The sequence below is a fragment of the Arachis hypogaea genome, chromosome 10 (assembly GCF_003086295.3).
Source record: "Arachis hypogaea cultivar Tifrunner chromosome 10, arahy.Tifrunner.gnm2.J5K5, whole genome shotgun sequence".
Lineage (NCBI taxonomy): Eukaryota > Viridiplantae > Streptophyta > Magnoliopsida > Fabales > Fabaceae > Arachis > Arachis hypogaea.
Genome location: NC_092045.1, coordinates 98518147 through 98545230, shown reverse-complemented (window position 1 = coordinate 98545230; position 27084 = coordinate 98518147). Strand labels below are relative to the sequence as shown.

The 27084-nt window shown below is 36.5% G+C and overlaps 1 protein-coding gene and 2 long non-coding RNA genes across 5 annotated transcripts; 2 read left to right on the top strand and 1 right to left on the bottom strand.

The window, feature by feature from the left end:
* Positions 1–3804: 3804 nt before the first annotated feature.
* Positions 3805–10632, top strand: LOC112716080 (casein kinase 1-like protein HD16). Of its 3 annotated transcripts, none has more exons than XR_003160151.3 (19): positions 3822–4618; positions 4820–4951; positions 5039–5112; positions 5355–5424; positions 5509–5564; positions 5661–5732; positions 5921–6015; positions 6124–6190; positions 6281–6410; positions 6492–6710; positions 6802–6944; positions 7047–7221; positions 7754–7844; positions 7999–8156; positions 8257–8445; positions 8522–8702; positions 9511–9715; positions 9921–10111; positions 10311–10632. XR_003160151.3 is itself a non-coding variant. In XM_025767932.3 (16 exons), exons 1-16 carry the CDS (start codon positions 4250–4252, stop codon positions 8579–8581), a joined length of 2100 nt encoding a protein of 699 aa, XP_025623717.1. In that variant the 5' UTR covers positions 3805–4249; the 3' UTR covers positions 8582–9139. The 3 variants fall into 3 exon arrangements, 1 of the variants encoding a protein (XP_025623717.1); XR_003160152.3 differs by having other exon boundaries at positions 3827–4618; positions 9938–10111; XM_025767932.3 differs by lacking the exons at positions 9511–9715; positions 9921–10111; positions 10311–10632 and having other exon boundaries at positions 3805–4618; positions 8522–9139.
* Positions 10633–20784: 10152 nt separating this feature from the next.
* On the top strand, positions 20785–22567 carry LOC112716079 (uncharacterized). Its single transcript, XR_003160150.2, has 2 exons — positions 20785–21490; positions 22175–22567. It is a non-coding gene; the product is annotated as an uncharacterized lncRNA (long non-coding RNA).
* Positions 22568–22856: 289 nt separating this feature from the next.
* On the bottom strand, positions 22857–24929 carry LOC112716078 (uncharacterized). Its single transcript, XR_003160148.3, has 2 exons — positions 24389–24929; positions 22857–23248 (listed from the first exon to the last, which is right to left on the bottom strand). It is a non-coding gene; the product is annotated as an uncharacterized lncRNA (long non-coding RNA).
* Positions 24930–27084: the final 2155 nt, after the last annotated feature.

Here is a 27084-nt window from a genome sequence, read left to right as displayed (position 1 = left end):
CCGATAACCGAACAAACCGAAAATCGAAAAAATCGAAAAAAATTATTTGTGCAGTTTTTTTGTGGTTCGGTTCAGTTTTTGGTTTTGGTAGAAAAAACTGAACCGAACCAAACCGAACCGGTGTTATTAAAAATCCTGCTATAAAAGCAGCCTCCCTCCTAAACCAGCCGCAGCCAATAGCCATCCCTGCAGAAACCCTAACTCCCTCGAGCCCTCTCTCTCAACCTCTGTAGCGCCGAATCTCAGCGGAAGCTCTTCCTTCTTCTTCTCTGCCATTGACGCCGCCGGACAACACCATTGCGGCGGCGCGACTCTTTTCTCTTCCTCTCTCTTCCTCTTTCTTCCTCGTAGCTTGTAGCGCTTCTCTTTCTCCCTCAGCCTTGACAGCTCCACACACCACCTCTTCAGCAGCAGTCACCTCCACGAACCAACAGCCGCTGTCTTCTTCGACGAACCGCAGCAGCACGCACCAGACGTAGTCAAAGCAACCACCGTTCATCGTCCGTCTCTCGTTCGTTGTTGATCTGTCCAGTCTCTCTGGTCCTTGGTTCGTCGTTGCCGCCGTCTTACCATCCTGTACCTCCGTCCTCCTCTGCAATGGAGCCTAAGTCTTAGGTAGTTTTTTTTTTGTTCCGATTCTATTTTTATTAATTCTAGTTTAGTCTTTTTATTGATTTTAATTTATTGATTCTGATTTTGCTTTTTTAATTTTGAAATTTTTGTTCTGTTTTGATTTAGGAAAATTCTTGTCTAGGGTTGATTCTGATTTTGCTTTTTTAATTTTGAAATTTCTGTTTTGTTTTGATTTAGGAAAATTCAGGTTTAGGGTTAATTTAATTTTGAAATTTTTGTTCTGTTTTGATTTAGGGAAATTTTGGTTTAGGGTTGATTCTGATTTTACTTTTCTTAATTTTGAAATTTTTGTTCTGTTTTTTATTTAGGGAAATTCTGGTTTAGGGTTGATTCTGATTTTGCTTATTTAGTTCTATTTCTTGATTTAGTTTGGAATTAGTGCACCATTTTTGCAAAATTTTTGGAATTAATTTGGTTGTATTTCTTTACTTTCTTGCAAAATTCTGGTATAGGGTTAATTTTGATTTTGCTTTTTTAATTTTGAAATTTTTGTTCTGTTTTGATTTAGGGAAATTATGGTTTGGGTTGATTTTGAACGTTTTGTTTATTTAATGTTAATGCAGGAAAGGAGAAAGTGAAAGAGGAAGAACTTGTGGAATTGGTGCACCACATGAACATTTTTGGAATTAGTTTGGTTGTATTTTTTATTCAGTTTGGTTCTATTTCTTGATTTAGTTTGGAATTGGTGCACCATTTTTGCAAAATTTTTGGAATTAGTTTGGTTGTATTTCTTTACTTTCTTAATTCAGTTCAGGTTGATTATTGTTCCATCTGTTTCCCCTGTTTTTGCAACTTGCTAATGATTTTAATTTGTTGTGCTTCTACTAATTTGTTAGTGATTTATGAGTCAAGTTGATCATTGTTCCATTGTTGATTTTGCAAAATTGTTAATTATTTTAGTACCCTAGATATGGTTTGATGATTAGAATAGGATAGATTTTCAAAACAATGTAAAAACCGAACAAACCGAACCGAACCAAACCGAATTTAATTGGTTTGGTTTGGTTCGAATGGTCTTAATAAAAAAATCGAATCAAACCGAACCACATAATTAATATGACATTGGATCGAATGACTTTTCCTTAAAAAATCAAACCAAACCGCATCGCGAACACCCCTAGTTTATCCAAACACCTTTAGGAGAACCTTGACTCTTTTTTGACCATATTTTTTGGCCAATTTTAAAATTATTTATGTACAAAAAATTTATATTTTTAGTACACAATCAACCCTCATACACAAAATAATCTTTCAAAGCTTTCTTAAAGACTTCCATAGTGGGAAACAATTGTCCAACCTTAAATTCCACCTCACCATATTTAGTTTCTTCATTGAAAGAGTAATAAGTTGTTCTGCCCTCATCTCTATATGAAACTGGACTATTAAACACCTCACTTTTATAGTAATAAGGTTTCTCATACTCAGTATCCAATTCTGCTACAGTTGAGTTAGGTACATGATCTTCAGCTCCATCAGCAATATTTGTTGCATCCCCTCCAACAAGCACAGTTCTCCTAGTCCTTCTTGGGCCTTCAACATCTGACCCAGGCCTACTGTTTTCACTCTACATCCCTTATTTATTAAACCCATCCTTCAGTACATGTTTTCTCCTAGCACCAGAGTATTTCTTAGAGGCTCTTTTTTTAGTAGTTCTAGGTGACATCTTTGCCCCATTGTCTACTAACTTAAGCCCTTTCTTCTTAGCTACACCGGTCTTATTGCTTCTTTTAGGTGACATCTTCTTTTTAAGCTGATTCTTCTGCTTGTTTTTTTCTTCAAACTATCATCACTGCTACTATCATCAGACTCATATCTAGAAGGAGGAGGCTTATAAGCCTTATTCTCAGCACTTTCATATCCACCATCAGAGGAAGATGATGATGAATCAGGGGATGAGCCTCACTGAAAACCACAACTTCCTCCCCAACTCCATCACCAACTACCTCTAGTAGATCCACAGGATGATTAAAGTAGATGTAAAATTCATCTCTCTCCCTATTCTTAATAATACCCTCTCTCAGTTCATTAATTTCTTTATTCTCGTTAATGGCATGAAGTCCAGTCTCCAAGTTAGAGGTAGTCATATCACACCAGTACATAGCGTTATACTCCAGGTTGTCTAATTCTTTAAACAAGGCCACCAGATCAAAATAATTAATCAGGTTAACATCTAATGGTGGAAACTTATGGACTTTTTCATTCAAATAGGTAAAAATATTTTCCATGGTGAAACACGGTGGTAACCAGACATTCAGTTATCTGGGAAAATAAAAGAACCTTTGTTAAATCCTAATTAAAAAATTTAAACATGTAACACATTTTTTTTAATCTCACATCAATATAAACACCCAATTCTAATAATATGTTCCAACTTTCTTTAATTTATTACATAAAAAAGTTATTTTTTAACACATCTCTACATTTTATGTTATTTAAATACATAAAACTCGTAGGACATGGCAAGAGAAACAATATTTTAACCTTTTTAAACCCTACACCACGACTGAATACAAATAATAATGGTTACATGGCAGACTGAGGATCACACACGGGATAGTAGCGATACTAACCTTAATAATCTGTGCTGTCTACAGAACCATCTAAGTTCCGTCAACAACGCCGTCCAACTGCCGGCAACTTCACCGTCAGAGGCTTTGTCAGCAAACTTGTGAGCACTCACCATTGCCTCGATGGAGAAGAAAGTTTTTTGTTAAGGTTTAAAAAATAATTGTAATAGAAAGACAATAAGTCTTTATGAGAAAATATATAAAGCGCGAAACGAAACGACTTTTGAAGATGTCAAAACGACGTCGTTAGTGTGATGTGGAAGAGGACAGATAAGCTTCTGTCGTTTCCAACAAGCCACGTGGACTTCCATCTTCCACCTAACCACCTTAGTCATCCACCTCATCCGTTTATCTAGACACGTTTTCGTTAATTTTTTGTTGTAAAAGTGACAGAAAAATCGTATTGGCAGCCGAAGCATAGAATCAAAGTCCGAAACGAATATTTTTTTAGTAAAAAATCGCATCGTCATTCGGATAAATGGACATAGCCGAATTGATAGTTTACTCAAGGGAAAACACCTCTTCTTCCTTAGTCTTCTTTCTCATAGTTCAGACCAAAAAAAAAAAAAAATTGAAAATTCTAAAACCATTAAAAGTAGAAAAAAGTTATCTGTTATTTCTAGTTCTCTCTTGGCTCAAACTTTACCCCTATCTCCCTACTAGAAATAGAACGATATATCTAGAATCTAGAATTCCCTACCCTTTTAGTTTCTGATTGTATTTTTCTTGTTTCATATTATTTCATTAAAATTATTTTATTAATATATTTTTCACCGGTTTCCCTCCACAGATCTCTAAAATTCCCTCGCATCCCCAACCCTATTTTTTGTTTTTGTTTTTTTGGGCCGTTTGATCGTCTTCACTATCACTTCATCTCACCCATTTCTGTTTTTCAAACTCCACACTTTTCCTTTCGCTATTTGCAACCACATCCATTTTTTTAACCTTCTTACACACGCCGGTCGTTCTAGAACCTTCCTGAACTTTGTCTCTCTTATCCTTCATGGACCACCACCAACCACCACCACTACCACCACCGCATCCTTGCCATGCCTGAGCTCCGTTCCCGACAACGCACAACGAACAATAACAAAGAACTGTTAGGCGCTGCTGATCCGAACCCGATTGTTCTGCCGGACCCGCCGGTGGCCGGAGGAGCCAAACCGAGGAAGAGAACAGCTGTTGCTGCACCGAACAGGAGGAATCGGAGGCAGAAAAACGCGATCGCCGCTAAAGCCTCGGCCGATGAAGTCGGAAAAGTTGTGAACGACGTTGCAATCAAGAAGAACAAGAACAACGCCGGTAGTATTAGGGTTTTGAGGGAGGAGGACATGGATGATTACGATAGCGGCGGTCGAAGCGCCGACAAGGCTCCGGGAGCTGAAGAGGAAGGAACCACTGCTCCAGTTCCAGAGAAGGTTTGTTGCAGTTTTTTTTAGACATGCATGAAACTGTTATTGTCTCTTTTAAGAGTCTCGTTTTCGGAATGATATTGAGAAAGAAGCGAACACAAAGAAGGAAACTTCAGATTAATAAAGGGGCTAGTATTTTCTAAGAATAGGTTTTTGTTATTTCTCTAAGAACTGGGAAAAAGTAACCCCTTTTTTGGTTTATAACAGGTCCAGGTTGGTGGTTCACCGATGTACAGGGTTGAAGGAAGACTTGGGAAGGGAGGGTTTGGACAGGTTTATGTTGGTCGTCGCCTTGGAGCCACTAGCTACGGTGATCGAACTGGTGCTGGGGCTATTGAGGTTTGATACGAGTGACATTGTTGCGGTTATGAAGTTATATAGTTATTTGTTATGATGTTATTCTTATTGTTCTTTAAATAACTGCAGGTAGCGTTGAAATTTGAACACAGAAGCAGTAAGGGTTGTAATTATGGACCCCCATATGAGTGGCAGGTTTACAAGTAAGTCTTTCTTCTTCTTCTTCTTCTTCTTCTTCTTCTTCTTCTTCTTCTTCTTCTTCTTCTTCTTTATTTATTTATTCTCTTCTTCCTGAATTTATCCTGTTAGCTGTCTCTGCTGATGCGTTACATAATTATTGAATGGATATTAATAAGAGTGTGATACAAGCTCAAGAGGGTATTTTTGGGATTTTAAAGCTAAGCTTATCATAGTGTTAACTTTGCTGTTTTATTACATCTTGTAGTGCATTAGGTGGCAGTCATGGTGTTCCCCGAGTTCATTACAAAGGGCGGCAAGGTGATTACTATGTTATGGTATGTCTTCTTAGGTTTCTCTTTTGTTTCCCCATCTTCTAGGAGGTGTTTCTTTATATGTTCATAACATGATGTTGCATGCAGGTTATGGATATGCTTGGCCCTAGTCTATGGGATGTCTGGAATAACAACTCACACACGTAAGGATCTCTCAGAAATGCTGAAATAGTGCATCTTAATTCTCTTACTGTCGTGAATATTAGATTGCTAACCTTGACTACTCCTTTTGGATTTAGGATGTCAACTGAAATGGTGGCATGCATTGCGATTGAGGCTATCTCTATATTGGAGAAGATACATTCGAGAGGGTGATACCCATCTTCCTGATTCTGTTTATGATTTTTGTCTACATTTTTTTGGGGAACTAATTGGCTAGTGCTTTTAGACAAGTAAAGTTTGATTTATTTAAAATATCTGAAGTCTCAAGTCTAGCATATGCTGGTGTTTTTGGCTCCAAAAGAAAGGTGTCATCATCATTATGTTACCATTATTGCAGGTATGTTCATGGTGATGTAAAGCCTGAGAACTTTTTGCTTGGCCCACCGGAAACGTCAAATGCAAAGAAGCTGTTTTTAGTTGATCTTGGATTAGGTAAACATATCACATTATCCTTGAATCTTTCATACTACATTATAAATGAAGGTTTTCCTGACTTCTCATGAAGCTTTATTATTGGTTTTACTCCCATTTTCTATGCAGCAACTCGATGGCGTGATAGTTCTACCGGACTTCATGTTGAGTATGATCAGCGTCCAGATGTATTTAGGTAATTTACTTGTTTGTTTCTCACTATAAGCCTTAGTGTTAGTGAACATGTGCATTCTGACAGGTTTTGTGTACTGTATTCTTGCCACAGGGGTACAGTTCGTTATGCTAGTGTGCATGCTCATCTTGGTAGAACTGGTAGCAGGAGAGATGACTTAGAATCTCTTGCTTACACACTTGTGTTCCTTCTTCGTGGTCGGCTTCCTTGGCAAGGATTTCAGGTTTTTCATGGTTTCAAATTTTGTCATGTTAGTCTTACAAATTAGTGAAATTGCGTGGTTGTCATGAAAGTGTTGGTGCAGGGAGAAAACAAAGGATTTCTTGTTTGCAAGAAGAAGATGGCCACTTCTCCAGAAACTTTATGTTGCTTTTGTCCTCAACCTTTCCGGCAGTTTGCTGAATATGTGGTGAATTTGAAGTTTGATGAAGAGCCAAATTATGCTAAATACATATCCCTTTTTGATGGAATTGTTGGTCCAAATCCAGCCATCAGGCCAATAAACACTGAGGGTGCACAAAAGGTACTTAAACACCATTACTGCTTTAGAATGACTATTTTTGCTGATTCAAAGTTTGACTTTGTTGTCTTTTCTGTGGCCCTGTGATGTGAAGCTTATATGTCAGGTTGGACAAAAGCGAGGACGAGTGGCAATGGAAGAGGATGATGATGAACAACCAAAGAAGAAGGTCAGAATGGGAATGCCTGCAACACAGTGGATTAGTGTTTACAATGCTCGCCGACCAATGAAGCAAAGGTTTTTACTTGATTTGAATGGTTTTTTCCGGTTGATTTTAGAAGCTTTGGGTTTATTTTATTTCTACATTTTTTTTAATATAAATATAATCTTGGGGTATAGGTACCATTACAATGTTGCTGATGTGCGACTTGCCCAACACATTGATAAGGGAAATGAGGATGGGTTATATATCAGTTGTGTAGCTTCTTGTTCTAATCTATGGGCACTCATTATGGATGCTGGCACTGGTTTCAATTCTCAAGTTTACGAACTATCTCCCTATTTTCTTCACAAGGTTTGTTAGCTTATGTTATGTATCGAGCTGATTAGAAATTTGGGACCTAATTGTAATTGAGTGAACTATGGGTTTTGTATCTAACTTGCCTAGCTGGAAAGTGAGTGAGAGAGAGTGAGCATTCTGTTATGAGAGAGAGGTGGGAACTATAAAGGGTTGTGGGAAGTAGTGAGAGACCATGGAAAAAGAGGGAAAAGATAGGGATCAGACTCTTAGGAGAGAATCAGGTCTCTTGAATACCTGATATCTTTGTTTTATCTTCCTTTTACTAAATAATAACAAATACTGGGAAATTGGATGATATCTCACTGATATCACTAATCCCCTTTGCCATTCTCTTACTGTTTCATTCTTCTAGTTAGACTAGATGCCAGGTTCTTACAGCTTACCAATTGTTGTATTGTGTGCATCTGATTCTGGTGAATTTGAGATCTCACTGATGTTCTGTACTGAATTTGGTTTTTTGCTAGATGCAAGCTGACAGACTTCAAATTTATTTTTCTTTTTTAATTTTTTTAAAAAATATATACAGGAATGGATTATGGAACAGTGGGAGAAAAATTATTACATCAGTGCTGTAGCTGGAGCTAATAATGGAAGTTCTTTGGTTGTAATGTCTAAAGGTAATATAGTTGAAACTTCTTTAGGAATTGTGCTTGGGATGGAAATATTGGTTTGAATTTTGTTGATAATTTGTTTTGGATAAAATAGCATTTTAGCCAGTATTATTGTGTATAAACTTTTTTCTCACTTTTCTTGTTTGCTTGTTCCTTTTAGGGACCCATTACTTGCAACAATCCTATAAAGTCAGTGATTCATTTCCATTTAAGTGGATCAACAAAAAGTGGAGAGAAGGATTTTATGTCACTGCTATGGCTACTGCTGGCAGTAAATGGGCAATTGTAATGTCCCGTGGTGCTGGATTTTCAGATCAGGTCTTTTCTCCTCTGTCAAAATTATTTTAAACTGAAATTCCCTGTGACATTGAAGATTGCCATCTGATGAATATACTTTTCTTTCCAAACTAAATGTTAGGTTGTGGAGCTTGATTTCCTGTATCCTAGTGAAGGGATTCACCATAGGTGGGATGGTGGTTACCGAATCACCTCAACTGCTGCAACATGGGACCAAGCTGCTTTTATTCTTAGTGTCCCAAGAAGAAAACCATCTGATGAAACTCAAGAGACGCTACGCACATCTGCTTTTCCCAGTACTCATGTCAAGGTTAGTAGTACACCTGACTTAATCCAGTGTGTTTAGCCGATCTTATGTGCTTATATTTGATATTCTGTGTATTCAGGAAAAATGGGCAAAGAACCTGTACATTGCGGCTGTTTGTTATGGAAGAACAGTTTCATGAAGTGCTGAAGATTTGTTTGAGATTCCAGCTGGTATCATTTTGACATCTTGTTCTTATGTCTGCCACTTGGAAGTGAAGATCATCTCACAAATTTTGCTGAACAGTGAAGTTTGGCATGGATGTATGATAAACCTTTTTTAATCGTCGCCATCACATATCATATGATGCAATACCTTGCACTGTATTTCAACTGCATGAAAAAATGCTTAGGAGCAAAACTTGGTCTTTCATGCCTGTTGTGACATGTCTTTTGACATAAAGCTTGTATAGATCTAAACAGTAGTTAAATTAGTATGTTGAAGGCATGTGGAAAGCTTAGGTGTGTTTTAGCAATGGTTTTTTGAAATATGCTAGCTACTACGGGTTAGGAGTCAGAACTGAACAATTTATGCAGTGCAGGCTTGTATACTGGGGTCCTTTTTATGCCTTCTTTTAACTTAAACCTACTGGGCTCCTGGATGTCTGAATTTGACTTTTAAAGGCAGAAAATTTGTACACACTTGCATCTGATTATCACTTTTAATCATTGTATTCACAATATTATTGTTACTTTTTTCATTTTGGTGATGAATTATATATTTATCAGTGAACTCTAACCATTATTTTGGTTTGTGGGTTCATCTCATGAAATGTAAATCAGTAAATGTGTTTATTCTGGTTGAAGTGAAGGACGAGGATGAGGATGTTCTATTAATCTATTTATTATCTTCAAAGTAAAATATATTCCGAAATACTCTTATTTTTTAACTGCCAGTTTTGCTTGTTATTTAATACTATACCATGGCTTTTTCAGTTGGGAAAGTTCACAGTATTGACATGTGTGTCTATTATTATTTTCCAATGGGAACTAAGTAGCCATGAGTTGGTTACTGTTGAAAATATAGCTATCCATTTGTAAGTTATATGTTCTAACCACTTTTTACTTCCAGTATCCAAAGTTGGCATTGGCTTCCCCTGGTCAGTCATTGTGTGACTGTGCTTCTGCTTGATTCTTTGTGCATCAAACATTGAAAGATGCAAATTGTATCTGAATATGAGAAGTTGGCTAATTGGAAGCTCATCTTTGGTGAATAACTTGTTTGTACCACTTGATTGATTTGTGTATGAATGAGATTTCTTGGCAATTGTAAGCAGGTAACTGATTCTGCTATATCACTTTTGTTATTATTGTTAATCTTTTTCATGCTATGCCATTGATATATTGTATTTTGATCTTGATGTGTTCTATGTGGATGAATAACATATTTGATGGTCATTTGATCTAATGCTTCCGAACTTCAATTTCTTGCATTTTGGTTGACTATGTTTTGTTTTATTTCTTATTTGCTCATTGTTTCAGTTTGCTGTTAATCTAAGGTTTTCTGGATGGTTCAATAACCTGAGGCTGGTGAAACTTGTGGATTTATAATTGTCCGTAGAAAATGAATATGTTGCTGGAAAAAATCCATAAATGGAAACTTGAAGTGCTCAAGGGTGTGAAGATTCAGGAACTATTTACTGCATGTGATTCTTTACCTTTGGAAAGACAAGGTGACTGACAATCTCAATTTATTATCTTTATTGTCAGTTTTGAAAATTCCCATATTCCAAAAGTGAGTTGTCATCAAATAGTAATAATAATGATAATAATTATAAGGAAATGGAAAAAATTCCCTTTGTCACTATTGTCACTATTAAAAATCTTAAATTAAAGTGTTAACCGCGATCCACTATTGTCACTATTATGTAGGTTAAAGTGCATCGTATGCATGATCTTTGAAACCATTGTTCCATTGAAGTATTTATACTGGAGAGATCTGGGGATTCCAGTTACGCTGCCTTAGCTGGTATTTGAAAGTTCATATTGCAAATTCCATATTTGGTTTTCTATTTGCACAGTTTGAAACCATGGTTTGAACACGAAATTATTCTAGATTTCAACCAAACTATCATCTGAGTTACGAGGGAGTAAAAATATTTACCTTCTATGATTTCTATACTGATGTATTGGACTCTGGAATAACCAACTCCGTGGTGAGCTATATTTGAGGAAATGCAACAAATTTGTAATATTCTAAACTGGCTCAACATATTCTTTGGTCTCTGGTATAGAAGGACGCAACTGCTATCATCCCTTTTCAAAATTCAACTTTTCCAAATTTTCCTAAAAAATTTGTGCAGTACAAAATAACCCAGCGCAAAATATAGAATCTAAATCAAGTAACTTTAGCACTTACCCCTCAGACATTATGGAACACTGAAATTGTTAAAATTAGATTAACTGCAATAATACTGCAATAGGTTCAGGCGTAATCTAACGAGGCAAGTCCATACTATATATTATAATTCCCAGGCTGGCACCAAATTTATACAGGCATTATTATAACAGGTAACAAATGAAGGAAAAGAATCCATACAAGTTTCATATTTCCTTCACTGCTTCGATACTTGGTCACTTTCAGTCTCTATTTCCTAAGTGAATATCATCCAAATGTCATAAAGCAACTTAGCATAAAAGTTTTATTATGATATATTCTTTTGGTTTATGGAGTGTTCATATAATTTCTTTAAGGAGTGTTTTTAAGTTACAGGCCATTTCCACCGCAACTAAACAAATTCCTGTTTGAGACATTTTAATGCAATACTATAATCACTTGGGAGCACACTGATGAGCAGATTATGTTTTACATGGCGTTCAATTTTTTGTTGACAAAATCTTTAATATTGGTAAATATTAATTTTTCCCTTGTTTACAAAATATTTAATTTTTTATATAGTTGTAACTCAAACAAATAAGTGCATAATGATATTGTTTGGGCAAAAAATCAGTATAAGCCAATGCCATCTCAAATTGACGTATATAAGCCAAACTGAAAATCGTTTCAATAATGCGCAGGATCTTGTATATATATAATTCGAACCGATATGGTTCGAACTGTAAATGAGAGTAATTCGAACCGGGGCAGTTCGAATTACAACCTGAATTTTCTTCATAAATCGAACCAGGTCGGTTCGAACCTTGAGTGCACATAATTCGAACTAGGGAGGTTCGAATTATAGAGAGAGAGTCTGGCCTTAGTAATTCGAACTGGGCTGGTTCGAATTACACAAACCTTAGTTCGAACCAGGCTGGTTCGAATTAGTGGGAGAGAGACCTCTATATAACCGTTCTAAACGTGAGTTGGTCTCATTAGATGGAGTAAGATGGCTAGTGAGGAGAGTTTTGTTGTTCTGGTTCACCACAGAGGATCCATTAAGAGAATAACTCGTTCCGGAGTGAAGTTCACTGATAAGGATCCTCTCTGTATTGTCGTGAATCCAACGACAAGGTATGATGACCTTGTTAGATCTGTGCTGATGAAACTTGGCCTGGAAGGTGCGAAGCGGGTTAAGAAGTTTTTCTATCGCATTCCAGTCACGATCCTGCACGATACGGTGAAGTATGATGGTCTCACGATTGGTAGTGATGAGGACCTGCAAGTCATGTTTCTTTGTCGGAGGCAGTTTCCGGAGGTGAGGACACCAGAATTCCTGGCAAAGCTAGTTGATGTGGTATCCAGCTCAGGGGGTTCGAACCGGAATACCACCAATGTAGCCACGGCAGCTGGTTCCAGTTCCAGGGCTGCCGTGGCTTCTTCCTCCGTCCCAGTGTACGAGCCAGCGGTCCAACTTATCGCCTCCCCGTCTTTTGCTGTTGATCTGAATGACGGCGTAGGCGACGAGGTAGGATCCTTTGATATTTTGCCGAACGCCTTACAGGGCGTTCCACCGGTTGGCGTCGGAGACGGAGTCTTGGGTGGTGCAGAGGAGGACGACGTCGAGCCGGATACGATTAAGGATGACAGCGGCGACGAGGTTGGAGTGACTGGGCCTGCATTGGCGGGCGGTGGTTCTAGCTCTGGCACATAGTAGTATCCACCACATTTTTCCTCGTTGGACCTGGACGCCATGAGGCATGAGGGGGTTTTAGGGCACGCTGTTGGATTCGGAGCTAGAGATGCGGAAGGGACTGCTGGTCTGACAGAGTTCCAGGTTGGTCAGCAATTCCAGGATAAAGATGAGGCCTTGTTAAGTGTGAAGACTTACAGCATCTGGCGAGGGGTACAGTACAAGGTGGTGGACTCCGATCACCGCCGGTATGTGGGCAAGTGTTCCGAGTTTGGGAATGGGTGCACATGGTTGATTCGACTGAGTCTCCGGAAGCGCAAGGGCATTTGGGAGGTCAAATGGTACAATGGACCTCACACTTGCCTGGCCACATCCATCTCGAGTGACCACAGGAGTTTGGATTATCATGTGATTTCGGCGTTCATTATGCCAATAGTTAGGGCTGACGCATCCGTGAGCATAAAGGTACTTCTGAATGCCACGACAGCGCACTTTGGTTTTAGATTGACTTACCGGAGGGTTTGGATGGCAAAGCAGAAGGCTATTGCCCTCATCTACGGTAACTAGGATGAGTCATACAACGACATACCTAGGTGGGTGTTGGGTGTCCAGCTGACGATGCCTGGTAGTGTTGCGGTCCTTAAGACGAGCCCGGTTCGAGTTGGAGGACAGGTGGACGAGTCTCAAGCGTACTTCCACAGACTTTTCTGGACTTTCCCGCCGTGCATCGAGGCATTCTGTCATTGCAAGCCGCTAGTCAGCATTGACGGCACACATCTGTATGGGAAGTATGGGGGAACGTTGCTCATCGCGATTGCACAGGACGGGAACTCCAATATTCTACCTGTCGCATTCGCACTAGTAGAGGGTGAGAATGCGGAGTCCTGGACATTCTTTCTCTCGCACCTTCGACAGCACGTGACCCCGCAGCCCGGTCTGCGTCCTCAGGGCACTCACCGAAAGTCTCCTGAAACCAGCTGCAGTTCACTGCGTACTTCTGAACCTGACTGGGAGGAGGTATAACTCCGAGCAACTCCTGGAACCAGACCTAGGCTGGACGGCCACCCTCGATGTATATATGGAACTCTGACAGGCACCCGCTCACGTAACGGCCGTCCACTGGCAAACCCAGCTGGTATGCCACGTCCTGGAGTGTGATCGTGCACTCTCCGAACGGCATATGAAATATGTGCGTCTCGGGACGCCATCGCTCCACGAATGCACTGACAAGGGCCTCGTCTAGCCGGAACCATCGGTCGTTCAGCCTTGCAAGATGGTATAGACCTGCCATCTGCAAGTACGGAACGTATCTGTCATCAAGTCGCATGCCCTGCTGCCGCCGCATGCTCCTAATGCATCGCTGGGGCTGCGCATGAAATGAACCGCATAGTTAGAACCAGCTTAAAAACCAACCACAACCGTAAGCAGCACGATAAATCATCAACAAACCATTCTGCTAAATAAAACCGCATAACATTACATGAAAGATAAGCAACTGGAAAACAAACCCATAGACCGCACAACTAAACCGCTAACATAAACCAGCTTAAGAAGATCCACTAACAAGAAACAGCTTAACTAAACCGGTTTACATAAAAGAGCTAGCGTAAAACAACTACCATCAAACAAGTCAAACAAATCACCAACATAAAACCACTAACGAAAACCACCTACCCTAAACCACTAACATAAACCGCTTGCATAAACCACTCGTAAAAACCGCTAACATAAACCACCAACATAAACCACTAACAGAAATCACTAACTTAAACCACTAACATAAACCACTACCCTAAACCACAAACCTAAACCACTAACATAAACCACTAACTTAAACCGCTAACTTAAACTACTAACATAAACCACCAACATAATCCCCTCACATAAACCACCTACATAAACCACTAACATAAACCACCGTCTAACCCACATGCAAAACCACTAAGGCACAAATACCGCTAGAATCAAAAATATTTTCGTACTAACCTCTTTGTTGATGACCCCGGCTATATGAGCCACTCCGTCTAAGCGATATAACCGTGCTGGATCGTCTCCCATCAGCAGAGTATTCCGTTCAGGTCTTCCTCAGAGAGAATCTGGGTCGTTTTCTCTGAGATTTTGTGGGGTAGGGGGGAGGAATAATAGTTCGAATGAGGGTGATTCGAACTCCTTATATAGCCGAATCACCCCTAATTCGAACAACCTTGGTTCGATTTATGAAGGAGCACGCCAAGGGTAATTCGAACCAGCTTGGTTCGAATTACATACGTTGCACACTTGCCTATAGTTCGAACTAGCCTAGTTCGAATTACATGGGGATGGAGTTCGAACCACCTTGGTTCGAATTACATTCGTTCCTCTCCCCTAATTCGAACCTTCCTGGTTCGATTTACTCACGTTTGTAGTTCGAACCACCCTGGTTCAAATTACATAAAAATAGCGTCTAGCTTATTGCTGAAACGATTTTCAGTTTGGCGTATTTACGTTACACCCTTCTTGATGTGGCTTATTAGGGTTTTTTGCCCATATTGTTTTGAGGGTTATCTGAAACATTGGTTTGAGCCTGAGCGTGAGGCCCAGATTCTTTGAGGCAGCGTCTGACTTGTTCTTATAGCGAGGTGTTGCCGTTCAAGTTTCTCATGAGGAGGTGGGGGTGGTATCTGCAAAAGACTCTGATGCTTAAGTTAGCAAGGGTTTTAGACAGATTTTTAGTAGATTAGAACATATGTATACCAGAGGGGTATTATAGTTTTTATAGTAGAGTTGATAATCACTTTTGTTGGAGATGTTCCACCTTTATTGATGTATAGTTGTTCCTTTTATCTTAAGAATTTGTTATGATCTATCTTTAAAGGAAGAGAGAGATAGTTGAAGAGATTTGTGGAGGCAGTTACTTATTTGAGCAAGTAGAGTTAGGCTCTTTTGCGGTATTCGACCTCTTTACCTCTTTAAAGAGGTCGGGCATATGGTAAAGACCTCCCCTTTGGGTCAGACCTCTTATCATTATTGGGCCTGACTTTTGTGCTGGGCCAAGGTATGAAAAATATTAACCTCTAAGTATATAAATAATATAAATATTAACGGTTTAAAAATTCTTAATGATATTGAAATAATTATTAATTTAAATTAAATTTCTTTTAACTTTATAATATTTAAAATTTTTAGATTTATATACTATATAATATATATTTTATAATAATTTTTGTTAGAAAAAAAGATAATGCATAAATATTTACATCATGTATGACTATTTTTCATGAGATTAACATGCTATATAGTCACAATCGCAAGCAAAGCATTTATAATAGTAATGGTTAAATTACATCAATTAAATTGTATAACAGTTAAGGTTAAACGATGTTTTATCAAATATTTAACGTTAAAACTAAAGTGATATTTTGTCTAGTTTAGCGTAAAAGAAATGTTTTAAGTCACGGAGATTAACACGATAGAAAGACACTATAGAAAGAGAGTGAGGGATTAATATGGTATATAATTTTTTTAATTTTGAAGGTGTTTGAAAAAAGTTTTATGTCCTAAGTAAGCTGTGATGTTAATAGTTTGACGAACCAGAAGAGAGAGAGGAAGAGTAAAAGTGGAGAGAGGGAAAAGAATTGGTTCTTCTCATTTTGATAATTTTCAATGAAAATAAAAAAACAGAAAAATAAAAAATTTTATGTACTCCTTATATATTCCTACTATAATTAATTACTATCAATATTAATTTAATAAAAAAATAATCTAGGTAATATCCTCGTGCAACCTAAAATTGTATAAATCTAACAATCCTAACTTGAAAAGTAAGAAAAGGACCCGGTGACAGAGCTTTGGTAAGAAGATCAACAAGTTGGTCTTTGGGACGAATTGGCATAAGATGAATGAGATCATACAAATATTTTTCAAAAACAATGTGGCAGTCCACCTCAATGTGTTTGGTCATGAAAGATGGGATTATTGGCAATATGAATGGTTGACTGATTTTCATAGAATAGAGTGATAGATTTTTGAAGTGGCAAACTAATGAAATCCATTCAGAAAGATAACCAACTAGTTTCACAAGTGGTAATAGCAAGAGACCTATATTCACTTCTGCAGAGGACTTGGCAACTGTGGTTTGTTTCTCACTTTTCCAGCTAACGAGAGAGTTCCCAAGCATGAAGCAATAACCGGAAATGGAGCGACGAGTATCGACACAAGTAGATTAGTAAGCATCGACAAATCCTGTGAGATGCAGATTAGAAGTAGAGGAGAAGAATATCCGCCTTTTAAATATCAGAGTACGCGAAAAGTCGCCTGTAGGTGAGAAATAGTTGCACAGTCCAAAAATTGGCTCAAATATGCCATCGGGTCTAATGTTTGTGAGGTAAAGGAGTCAATTGACGAGCTGTCTATAAGTAGTGTTGTCCTTAAAATGGTACCTGACTCTTTCGAGAGTTTCTGACTATAATCAAATGGAATGGAGATAGACTTGCAATCTAGATAACCAAAATCTTTGAAAAGGTCACATACTTCCGCTGATAAATGTGAATTCCATAACTGGAGCGTGCTACTTCCATTCTCAAGAAGTACTTGATATCACCAAGATCCTTTAATTTGAATTTGTCATCGAAAATTTGCTTGATGGAATTGATTTCCCCAATGTCATTCCCGGTTAAAACTAAGTCATCAACATATACTAGAATGACAGTGAAGCTTTCAGATTGTTTCTTGATGAGGAGGGATTGATCATAAAAAAACTGCTTATAACCAGCATCAATAAGAGTGCTTAAGCCCAAATAGAGACTTTTGCAATTTACAAACCAAACCTGGTTGTGACATAGCCAAATCGGTTGGTATCTTCATATAAATTTTTTTGTCCAAATTTCCGTGAAGGAAGACAGTATTGATGTCCAGCTGTTTCAAATGTCATTTCTTTGTCGCTGCTAATGCTAACATTACTTGTTGAATAGTCATTTTGACAAGTGGACTAAAAGTATCACCATAATTCACTCCTTGCACTTGAGTGAATCTTTTTGCAACTAACCTTGTTTTCTGCCTTTCTATGGTGGTATCGGGATTGAATTTTACTCGAAAAATCCATTTGCAACCCACAGCCTTCTTGCCGTTTTGGAAGTTCAGTGAGACACTAAGTTCTGTTCTGATCTAGTGCTGTCAATTCAGCTTGTGTTGCCTTTCTCCAATATTCATGTACAATCGCTTCTTCATAAGTACTAGGTTCCAGATGTGAGGTGATGACTAGAGAAAGGGACTTATATTTTGGAGTTAGTTTATCATATGAAAAGTGTTGTGAGATATGATATAAAGAGCTAGAGTTGGCAACGTTGCTAGAGTGAGTTGCGTGGGTTATCATACAATGATAGCCCCTTAAATAAGTAGGTGGTTTCTTGAATCTTTCAAATTTTCTAGTGATACAGTTATGTGTGATGTTGTAGTTTTGTGATGCAGGTGCATTGTTAGTGTGTGGTGTGGTAATAGGTGCAATGGTGTGTGAGATCGGAACAACTATGTTCACCAAGAAAAAATCTTACGAAATAGCCTCTCATCAAACTCTATTGGATGAGTTTGACGAAAGAGGTAAGAAAGGGGAAAAGAAAATGTCGAAGGAAAAATAAGGGAAAGAAAGAAAATGACGTCATTGGCAACTATTGGCAATTTACAACTTTTTAATTCGATTCACAACTTGGTTGCTCTCCATGCTTATTGCACCATGAAGAAAATTTCATGTTCTAAGCTATTCAAGCTGTGATGTTAATGGTTTGACGAATCAGAAGAGAGAGAGAAAAATTGGTTCTTCTCATTTTGATAATTTTCAATGAAAATGAAAAAATAGAAAAATAAAAATTAATTACCATCAACATTAAACTAATAAAAAAAATCTAAATAATAGTGTTTACGATGTAATTAGAATTTTAAGGCTTTATTTAATTGAAAGCGGTTAATTTCAGAGATTATTTTGGACTTAGCTCGTAAATAAATGAAATAATTCTTAGCTAATAAGATAAATTTAAAGTTACGACAAACAACCGAACTTAGATAGAAAAAAAAGTAGATGTAAGTTTATTCTTAAAATAGAGTAAATAGGATAAAATCAAATGGAGCGGCAATAAACGAAGTGATTCACTTAAATATGCCTTTTAGAAATAACAATAAAATTAGAAAAAATATAGGTAGACAACTTAAACAGCCAGCTTTTTAAACAATTTCAGTTAATAAATATTTTTTTATATTTTTTAAAATTTAATAATTGAATAATAACTAATTAATCCAAATTTAAAAAAGAATAAAGGACAAATAGGTCCCTGACCTTTTATTCGCAGACATTTTCGTCCTCAAGGAATGGAAAATACATTCATGTCCCTGACCCCTATAAAACGTGGACATTTTAGTCCTTCCATTGAATTCAGGCCGTTGGACCTGATGGAAAACTCTGACCTGGCAAAGGTGGTGCTGACCCGCCCGTTACAGAGTCCACGTGGCAGTGAGTTTTTGAAAACTGGACATATAAGTCCCCAGACACAAAAACGATGCCATTTTGTTACCTCCCCTAATCTTTTAAATTTTTCTGCCCTAATTCCTCGTCTGCACAGATCAATTGGTTGAAAGCGAAAATAAAAATTTATTTTCTTACACAAACAATTGATTTGTGAGGTAAAAGAAAAAAAGAACGATTGGTCGGCATTGAACCAACCGATTCTGGGAACAAATCCAGTTGATTGGCTGATGGCAAATTACAATTTCACAAAACTGGCCAAGCAGGATTCATACCTGAAAAAAGAACATTATAACAGCAACTATGATACGATGAAAACAACCCTCAATGAAGGAGACTTAGATAAAACCACTACAAAGGGTTTCAAGAATTCATAATAACGCGTCAAAACTAGTTTGAAACTCAATAGAAATTATGAAGGAGATACAGGACATATATTAATAAAATATAACAATTTAACTTTAATAGCCAAAACTTTTATCCACATCAGTCTAACATTATTGTGCATGAATATCCCCTATGACAGTTCGGAATAAGAGCAACAATCCAACTTTAATAGCCAAAACTTTTATCTGTTTCAGATTTCAATGTTATGCAATAGAAAAGAAAATTTCAAAGTAATAAAGGAGGTCAAAATATAGTGTGTGTTTCTATGTTCTACGTTAGCACAGTTTATGAAAGTCTTAAGATATCAAAACACCATCCTAACAAGCCAGAAGCAATAGCTAGATAACAAGATAATAAATAACTCTAGTTAAGGCACCATACCAAGAAAATGAGGAAATACTTGTAATTTAGAGCACCAACACAATTAACTACCCAGAAACTCAAGTTTTCAGTTTCATTTACCAAACAACATAGTCTACGTCATTTACTGTACCAACATATCGATTCCTAAGTGACAACCATTTGCTAATTGTGAGTCATAACAAATCGAGTTCCAAAATTAAATTAGCAAACATCTCATCCTGAGCTAAAAAAAGCTCACATTTTCAATGAGCTTTAGCTTAAATTGAAACAAACACAATTTTGAAGGCAAAAAAGAACAAAAGATGTGAAATTCAGGAATTGAAGTTTACCAAACCATGAAACAAGATCAACACTACGATGGCAAGAAGACAATTAAGGCCTCCAACAGACAACACAGGACCGTAATTGGTCAAAACAAAAGCATAATAAGTAACACCAACAACTCCAAGAACCAAAAGTATCATGATCAAACCCAAGCCTCTGAGGGTGGTGCAGAACTTGAACATGTTCCAAGCCATTGTAGCTCTAGATCTACACATAATTGAGGAGAAACAATCCCACCACGATTCAACACCAAAGATCTTAACTTTCCGACAATCGGAGCCACCCCAGAATCAAAACATGACCATTTTTTCGCATCAAACTAGGGTTCTCTTCCCCCACCTCCACTTCTTCTCCAGCTTGATGATACTCCTTCAGATGCCATGGCACGAAGAATTTCCTTTCTTCGTTCACTCCCCACAACACCCACTTCGCCGTTTCTGTGCAGACGAGGGATTAGGGTAGAAAATTTTGAAAGATTGGGAGACGTAACGAAACGGCATCATTTTCGTGTCTGGGGATTTATATGTCTAGTTTCCAAAAGTTCACTGCCATGTGGATTCCGTAACGGACAGGTCAGTGCCACCTTTGCCAGGCCAGAGTTTTCCGTTGGGTCTAACGGCCTGAATTCAACAGAAGGACTAAAATATCCACGTTTTACAGGGGTCAGGGACATGAATGTATTTTCCGTTCCTTGAGGACAAAAATGTCCGCGAAAAAAAGGTCACGGACCTATTTGTCCTTTACTCTTTAAAAAATTAGGATTCTTGTAACCGTGTCTCCCACTCCAATACGACGTCTTCCCCCTTTTCCCATTGAGCGTCTACGAGAAGCTCCACCCTTGCCTCCATGATCGCAATCCACCCTTTCCCTTAGACTGTTGAATCACTGTGTGCATTACTGCCCACATCGCTGAGTTCACATCTCTGCCTGAAAAGCATCCCGTAATGCCGCTCGCATCCCCAAGGCCAATCCCGCGTTTGCGCCGCCGCGACCTCCTCCCCAACGATCTTCTGCGTAGTGCCAGTGCCCTCCGCAACCAATTACCGTCGCCGTAACGCGCATTCTGCATGCGCTGTTTCCTCATCCGTAGGACCACCGCAACAGAGAATTCTCTTGCTGCGAGCCCCTTCGGAAGGAATGGTCTTTTTTTTTCCTTTCAATTTTCTCCCTCTTCTTACTTTCACTACTTGCAAAAGAAAAGCAAGAAACTTTGTATCACCTAGGCTTCAAAGCTTCTATTTTGAATTTTGAGATTTCATTACATTTTGTTGGGTCTGCAATTTCGAGTTATTTTTATAGTAGTTATTGTTGGGCTTGCTTTGGCTTATGGCTGTGCCCATTTGCAATGGGTTTAATGTTTGGAGAAGGGGAAAAAAGGGGTAAAGGAACATGGAACTGTGTCTTCACTCATTATCGACGATATTGATCAAGAGTTACTTCAGCAGGATGCTGAGTTTGATAGATTGATCTGAGTAGAGGTTAGTTTAGGTATTTTCATGTTTGCTTAGTTAGGTTTTCTGCTGATAAATGACAATATGCTATTTTCATTATTATGCAACTTTCTATGATTATTCATGATGGATGTTTTTAGCTTTGTGATATGAAAATACATGTTTAATCATTTGTGTTGTCTTTGGTGATTGGAAGGACAATGTGTGTTCAGATAATTAGTTATGATTAGTAAGAATCATTGATGTTGTAAAGCTGATTTAGCTTGGAAATGTGAAATGCCAGATTTCTTACTTTGGTGCTGGAGAGTCAGATCTGTAATAATGAGATCAAGCTTCTTTATCCTTCCTTTTCTTCATCATTGTTCATTTAATAAACTGCACTTGTTAGTAACTTGCTTCAGAGTTCAAATCACTTATTACCTTGTTGGATTTCATGTATTATAACATGTTCTAGCAGAAACCTATATAAACAAGAAAAGTTGTGTGCCAGTGTTTAATCAAAGTAACATAACAATAATTCATTATGTTAATTCTGATAGGGTGAACAAATTCACAATCCATTATACAAAAAGTTTTTATTTGTTATTGTAATCCATTTAATCTTTCTTTATGATGTTATAGTTTTCATTGTTTTTTTGGTTTGATACTATGTTTCTATTGTTTTTTATTTAATTTTTATTGATGATGCTATAGTTATCATATGACACACAGGTGCAAAGATCTTATCTGCATTTGGTATTTTCATCAGCTACTAGATGCTATTTTTCTGCTTGTGTAGCAGCTCTCTAAGCAAACAGATGTAAGACCTGTGCTCTATAAGACATGTGCTCCTTTCGGTTGTTCCAGTTTGTGTTTGTTTCTGTTATAAACTATGATGATGAGGACGAAAGACGGTGGATCTATGTCGAAATTCATGATTTTTTGTTGTTGTTGGTAACAATTTGTAATTTAGATTGTTTGTTAATTTTGGGGGTTTTGTTTTCTGTTTATTGCTAATGAAGATTATTCTTGTTTTGTTGATTTTGGGAGATATTTCTTATGGCTTCTTTTGCCCAGGCAAAAATTCAATAATAGATTTAGTATCATTAACCTTTTAATTTTTCATTTCACTATGATGCTGCGACTTATAGAATTGTGGTGTTTGTGTTCATTTTTGTGAGCATATACATATGACATATGCTTGATTAATCCTAATCGATGTAGCTTTCTAACCGATGTAGCTTCACCCCCTCTAACAAAATATAAAGTTCTTGTAAACCTTTTGGTCATGATGAATCTTTGATTCCACAGTGATGCAAATTAGTATGGATGAGCTTAATGAATATTATAATTCTTTTCATTGCATCTCAACATGATTATAAATTTATAGTTATATGATTACTATAACCAAATAGATGTAACAACAATTGAACTTATATTCATGTTAATATGTCTACAAAGAAATTAAGTGGCTTGAAAAAATCATGTGCACATTCATATAAACTTAGAAAGTTTTGATGAATATCTAATTAAACCACCCAAACTCCCAAAGGTGATCATCATGGTTTAACCAAAATAAACATATTCATAAAAACAAAAGTTAAATTTTTTGTTTAAGCTTAGCATCAATAAGTGTTATCAACTAGGTCAATGCACTTTTCCTACTAGCAACCTCTTGATGAGGCTCCATGAGATGGAGGTTCAGTTCTTTATTCTGACCTATTTGAGAGACCAAGTTAGTCGTAGCTTCCTTCATCTTCGCTTCCAACTTCTCATACCTAGTGCAAGCAGTCGCAATTTTTCTCTCTTATAACAAAAGACACATTCAAGCATTAACAAAAGCAGAAAGACACATCAATGCCCTAATTGAGAAGACACATCCACACTAGAAAAAAATGCTAACAAGAGTTTCAATAGAGACATGCACCAATAAGTCCAACAGAAAACAAAAGTCCACAAGTCTCGAAAAATAACATCGAAATTCTAAACAGAAGACACATCCATTAAAAACACATCCAATAGAAGACACATCCAAGCAAGTTTTAAACAAAAAACTCATCCATTAAAGACACATCCGACACTAAAAAAGACATCAAAACAATAACACCATCCCCCAAATAAATCCAATTTCGGTAAAACAAAACCTCCAATTTTATAAAAAAGAAACACAAAAAACATAAAAAATTACAAAACATACAAAACACCTTCCTGCAAATATGAAAAATTAAAGAAAAAAGGAACTAAAAACTAAAAGCAGCTACAAATTTACTCTCCTAATGCTACCACTTTAAATGACTAAATTCAAATCCAATTTCAATTCAAGAAAAATTAAGCTAGCTTACAACTAATTTTTTTTCAAAAATCCCAAACCATATGAAAAATTAACATCCAATTTACTTGATAAGAAACATTGAATAGTTAAAATCAAATAAACATCCATTAATTCAACAAAATCAAAGAACATCCATTGAAGACACATTCAAAAAATTACTTAGTTATACAGATTACAACTATTTTTTTTATTCAGAACTCCAAAAAATCACTCTTAGTTGTGGGGTTAACAACTAGTTATTTTTTCTCCCAAACTCTGGAAATTTACTCCATACACTATCTTAATGCTTCAAATTTAAATTGACCGCATTCAAACCCAATTTTAATCTGGGAAAAAGAAAACAAACGACATTATAATTCTGTTTTTATCATGTAATTGCGAATTCACTAAGAAAAAAATAATTACTAACGTATGCAAGAGCCTTCCAGCAAAGCATAACGAACCAGTATCATAGAAAATTCAGTACGATTCATATAATAAAAATGTCTAACATTACATAAAAGTAACATCCAGTAACACAAAAAGCATCTTATATAAATATCTAAACCTATTATATGAACTTTAAACAGATCAGTAATATCATCTAATTACTAAAATCATAAAATTCTACTAACCTGTTAGAGTAGCAATGCCGGTGGACGAGAAAGAGATTCTTGAAGGAAGTGTTGGAGTCAGCGCGAATCGGTGGAAAGATGGAGAGGGCGATGCGACCCAATGAATTTTTGTAGATGATGACCTCATGGCAGCTAGGTTGTAACGCGATCCGGACCGGCGATGAAAGCGTCTAGGCTTGTCGTGGAGGACTTGCAGGTTGTAGGCGGTGTGATCCTGTCCCGCGACACAAGTTGGGGACGTTCACTAGGGCTGGTCAGGAAGAAGGGGCAGCGTGAGACGATGGTGCTTCGATGTGTCACACCACCATTGAGGGAGGGTTAGCGACGGGGTTGAGAGGAAGACTAGGTAGACGGCGGCGGTGAAAGAGTTAGGTTAATAGGCAAATGGTAATTAGTGATTAGGGTAAATTGTGATAATTTGAGATATGAGTCTTTGATACGTTGGGCTTTGGGATCTAGTCCAATAGGTGTTGGCAGGAGTTGGCTGGACCCTCTTGATTACCTAGCGAGATTGGTAAATAAATTATTATTTCCTTTTCACATGAGTTCCACCATTTGGTTGAGATGTTCCTTCATACACATCTTAATTGTTACTCATCCACATCAGATCGAGACGTCTTGCTTCCTTATTTCTCACTTTCAATGATAAAATAATAATCTAATTATATTACATCTACATTTTTATAATAAATAATATTTTATTATTAATATTTTTTTAATAATTAAACATTTCTTTTTTTATTTTATTATTTAAAAAATAATCTAAATACACTATTAATTAATAACAAACATTTTATACGAGTATCAATGACATTTGGTGTATAAATAATAATTTTCATAATATTTTATTAATTACGAAGACATAACTATTGTAAATTCAAGAGTCATATTTTAGCACCATTTACTAAAGGACTAAAGGTGATTCGTCTTTTTATTTTCTACGATTCAAATCATTCATTGACTTAAGTTTGTAGGAGGACGATTTAAAAATGAAAATAATATTTATTTTGGTAAAAAAATTCTTTATTTCTTTGTATGTAAAATGGTTTGTTTTGTTTGTTACATATAAATGCATGGTAATGCAGAATATTTAATTTATGTGTAAACTTTATTTTCGCTCTCATTTTAATTTTCTCCTTTTAATATGTAAACTTTTGACACAGTTATACTATTTATTAATTTTTATACATAATGACGAGTTTTACCAATTTAATAATCAAATTGAGATATTTTATTATACAGATTAATTAATTGTATAAAATTTAAAAATTATTTATATCTCATCGCACTACTTTATTTGAATATATAATTTAGTGTTCAAAGTACAATTAAACTATTCATTTATTAATCTTTAATTTTTAAAAGAAATTGATAAATTTAATTATCAAAATTAATATAATGTGATTTGGTGATGTCGATTTTTTTAACTATCTTCTATTTAGTATACATTCATGTATCTTCCTAGTTTTAATTATGTATAATTGACACGATTTATATATCTACAATTTCATGTTATAGAACTTGATTTTATAATTATGTCTAAAAAAATTGCTTTTACAATAAAGCTAAGAAAAGATTTTATTATGTGATTTATAAAACAACACAAAACATATAAAAAAAATAATTATAATATTTTTGTTCTTATAAAAAATTAAGTGGGTTTAATTTAATTCGAAAACCAGTTCAAGAGGTAAGGGTTGTCTCACACTTAGGTAGTGTTTGGAAGAGAGACAGAGATTGAGAGACTGAGATTGAGAGATAAAGACTGAAATAAGTCTCAGTATTATGTTTGATGTTAAGTAAGAGACAGAGACCGAAATAAGAATGAAGCTATAATTTAATTTGTACAAAGAGTAAAGTTGAAATTAATTAATTGTGATGAGAGTATTTTAGGTATAAAATATTATAAAAGTTTCAATCTTTGTCTCCAAAAATTTCAGTTTCCTGTGTCCCAATAAATATGATACTGAGTCCGAGTCTCCTAGTCTACGTCCCAATACCTCAAAATAAACGTTAGCTCATAGAGGTAAAAGTTGTCTCACACTTATAAGGACTATCAGGCTTTTAATTTTAGATAATGTAGAACTTAATACACCTATCTCGTGCTCAAGATGAGCGTGAAATTTGAGGACGACTTAAATTTGTTGTAGTATGAGGGTGACCCAAGAACAATTTTTAATTTTTGCTCTGATATCATATAAGAAATTAAGTGGATCTAACTTAACCCAAAAGCTAGCTCAATAGGTAGGGTTGTCTCACACTTATAAGGACTATCGGACTTTTAATTTTAGACAGTATAATACACCCCTCTCATGCTCAGGACGAGCGTAAAATTTGAGGACGACTTGAATTTGTTATAGTGTGAAGGTGGCCTAATAACATTTTTTTTATACCATATAAGAAATTAAGTGGGCCTAACTTATCCAAAAATTAGCTCAAAAGGTAAGGGTTATTTTGTACTTAAAAGGACTATCAGGCTTTCAATTTTAGATAAGGTAATACGCTCCTCTTACTCTCACTCTCAGGATGAGCTTGAAATTTGAGGAATAACAATTTTTAATTTTTGCTCTGATACCATATAAAAAATTAAGGTTGTCTCCCACTTATAAAGACTATCAGGTTGATAAAATTATATAAGAAATTAAGTTGACCTAACTTACCCTAAAATCTAGCTCAAGAGATAAAAATTGTCTCAT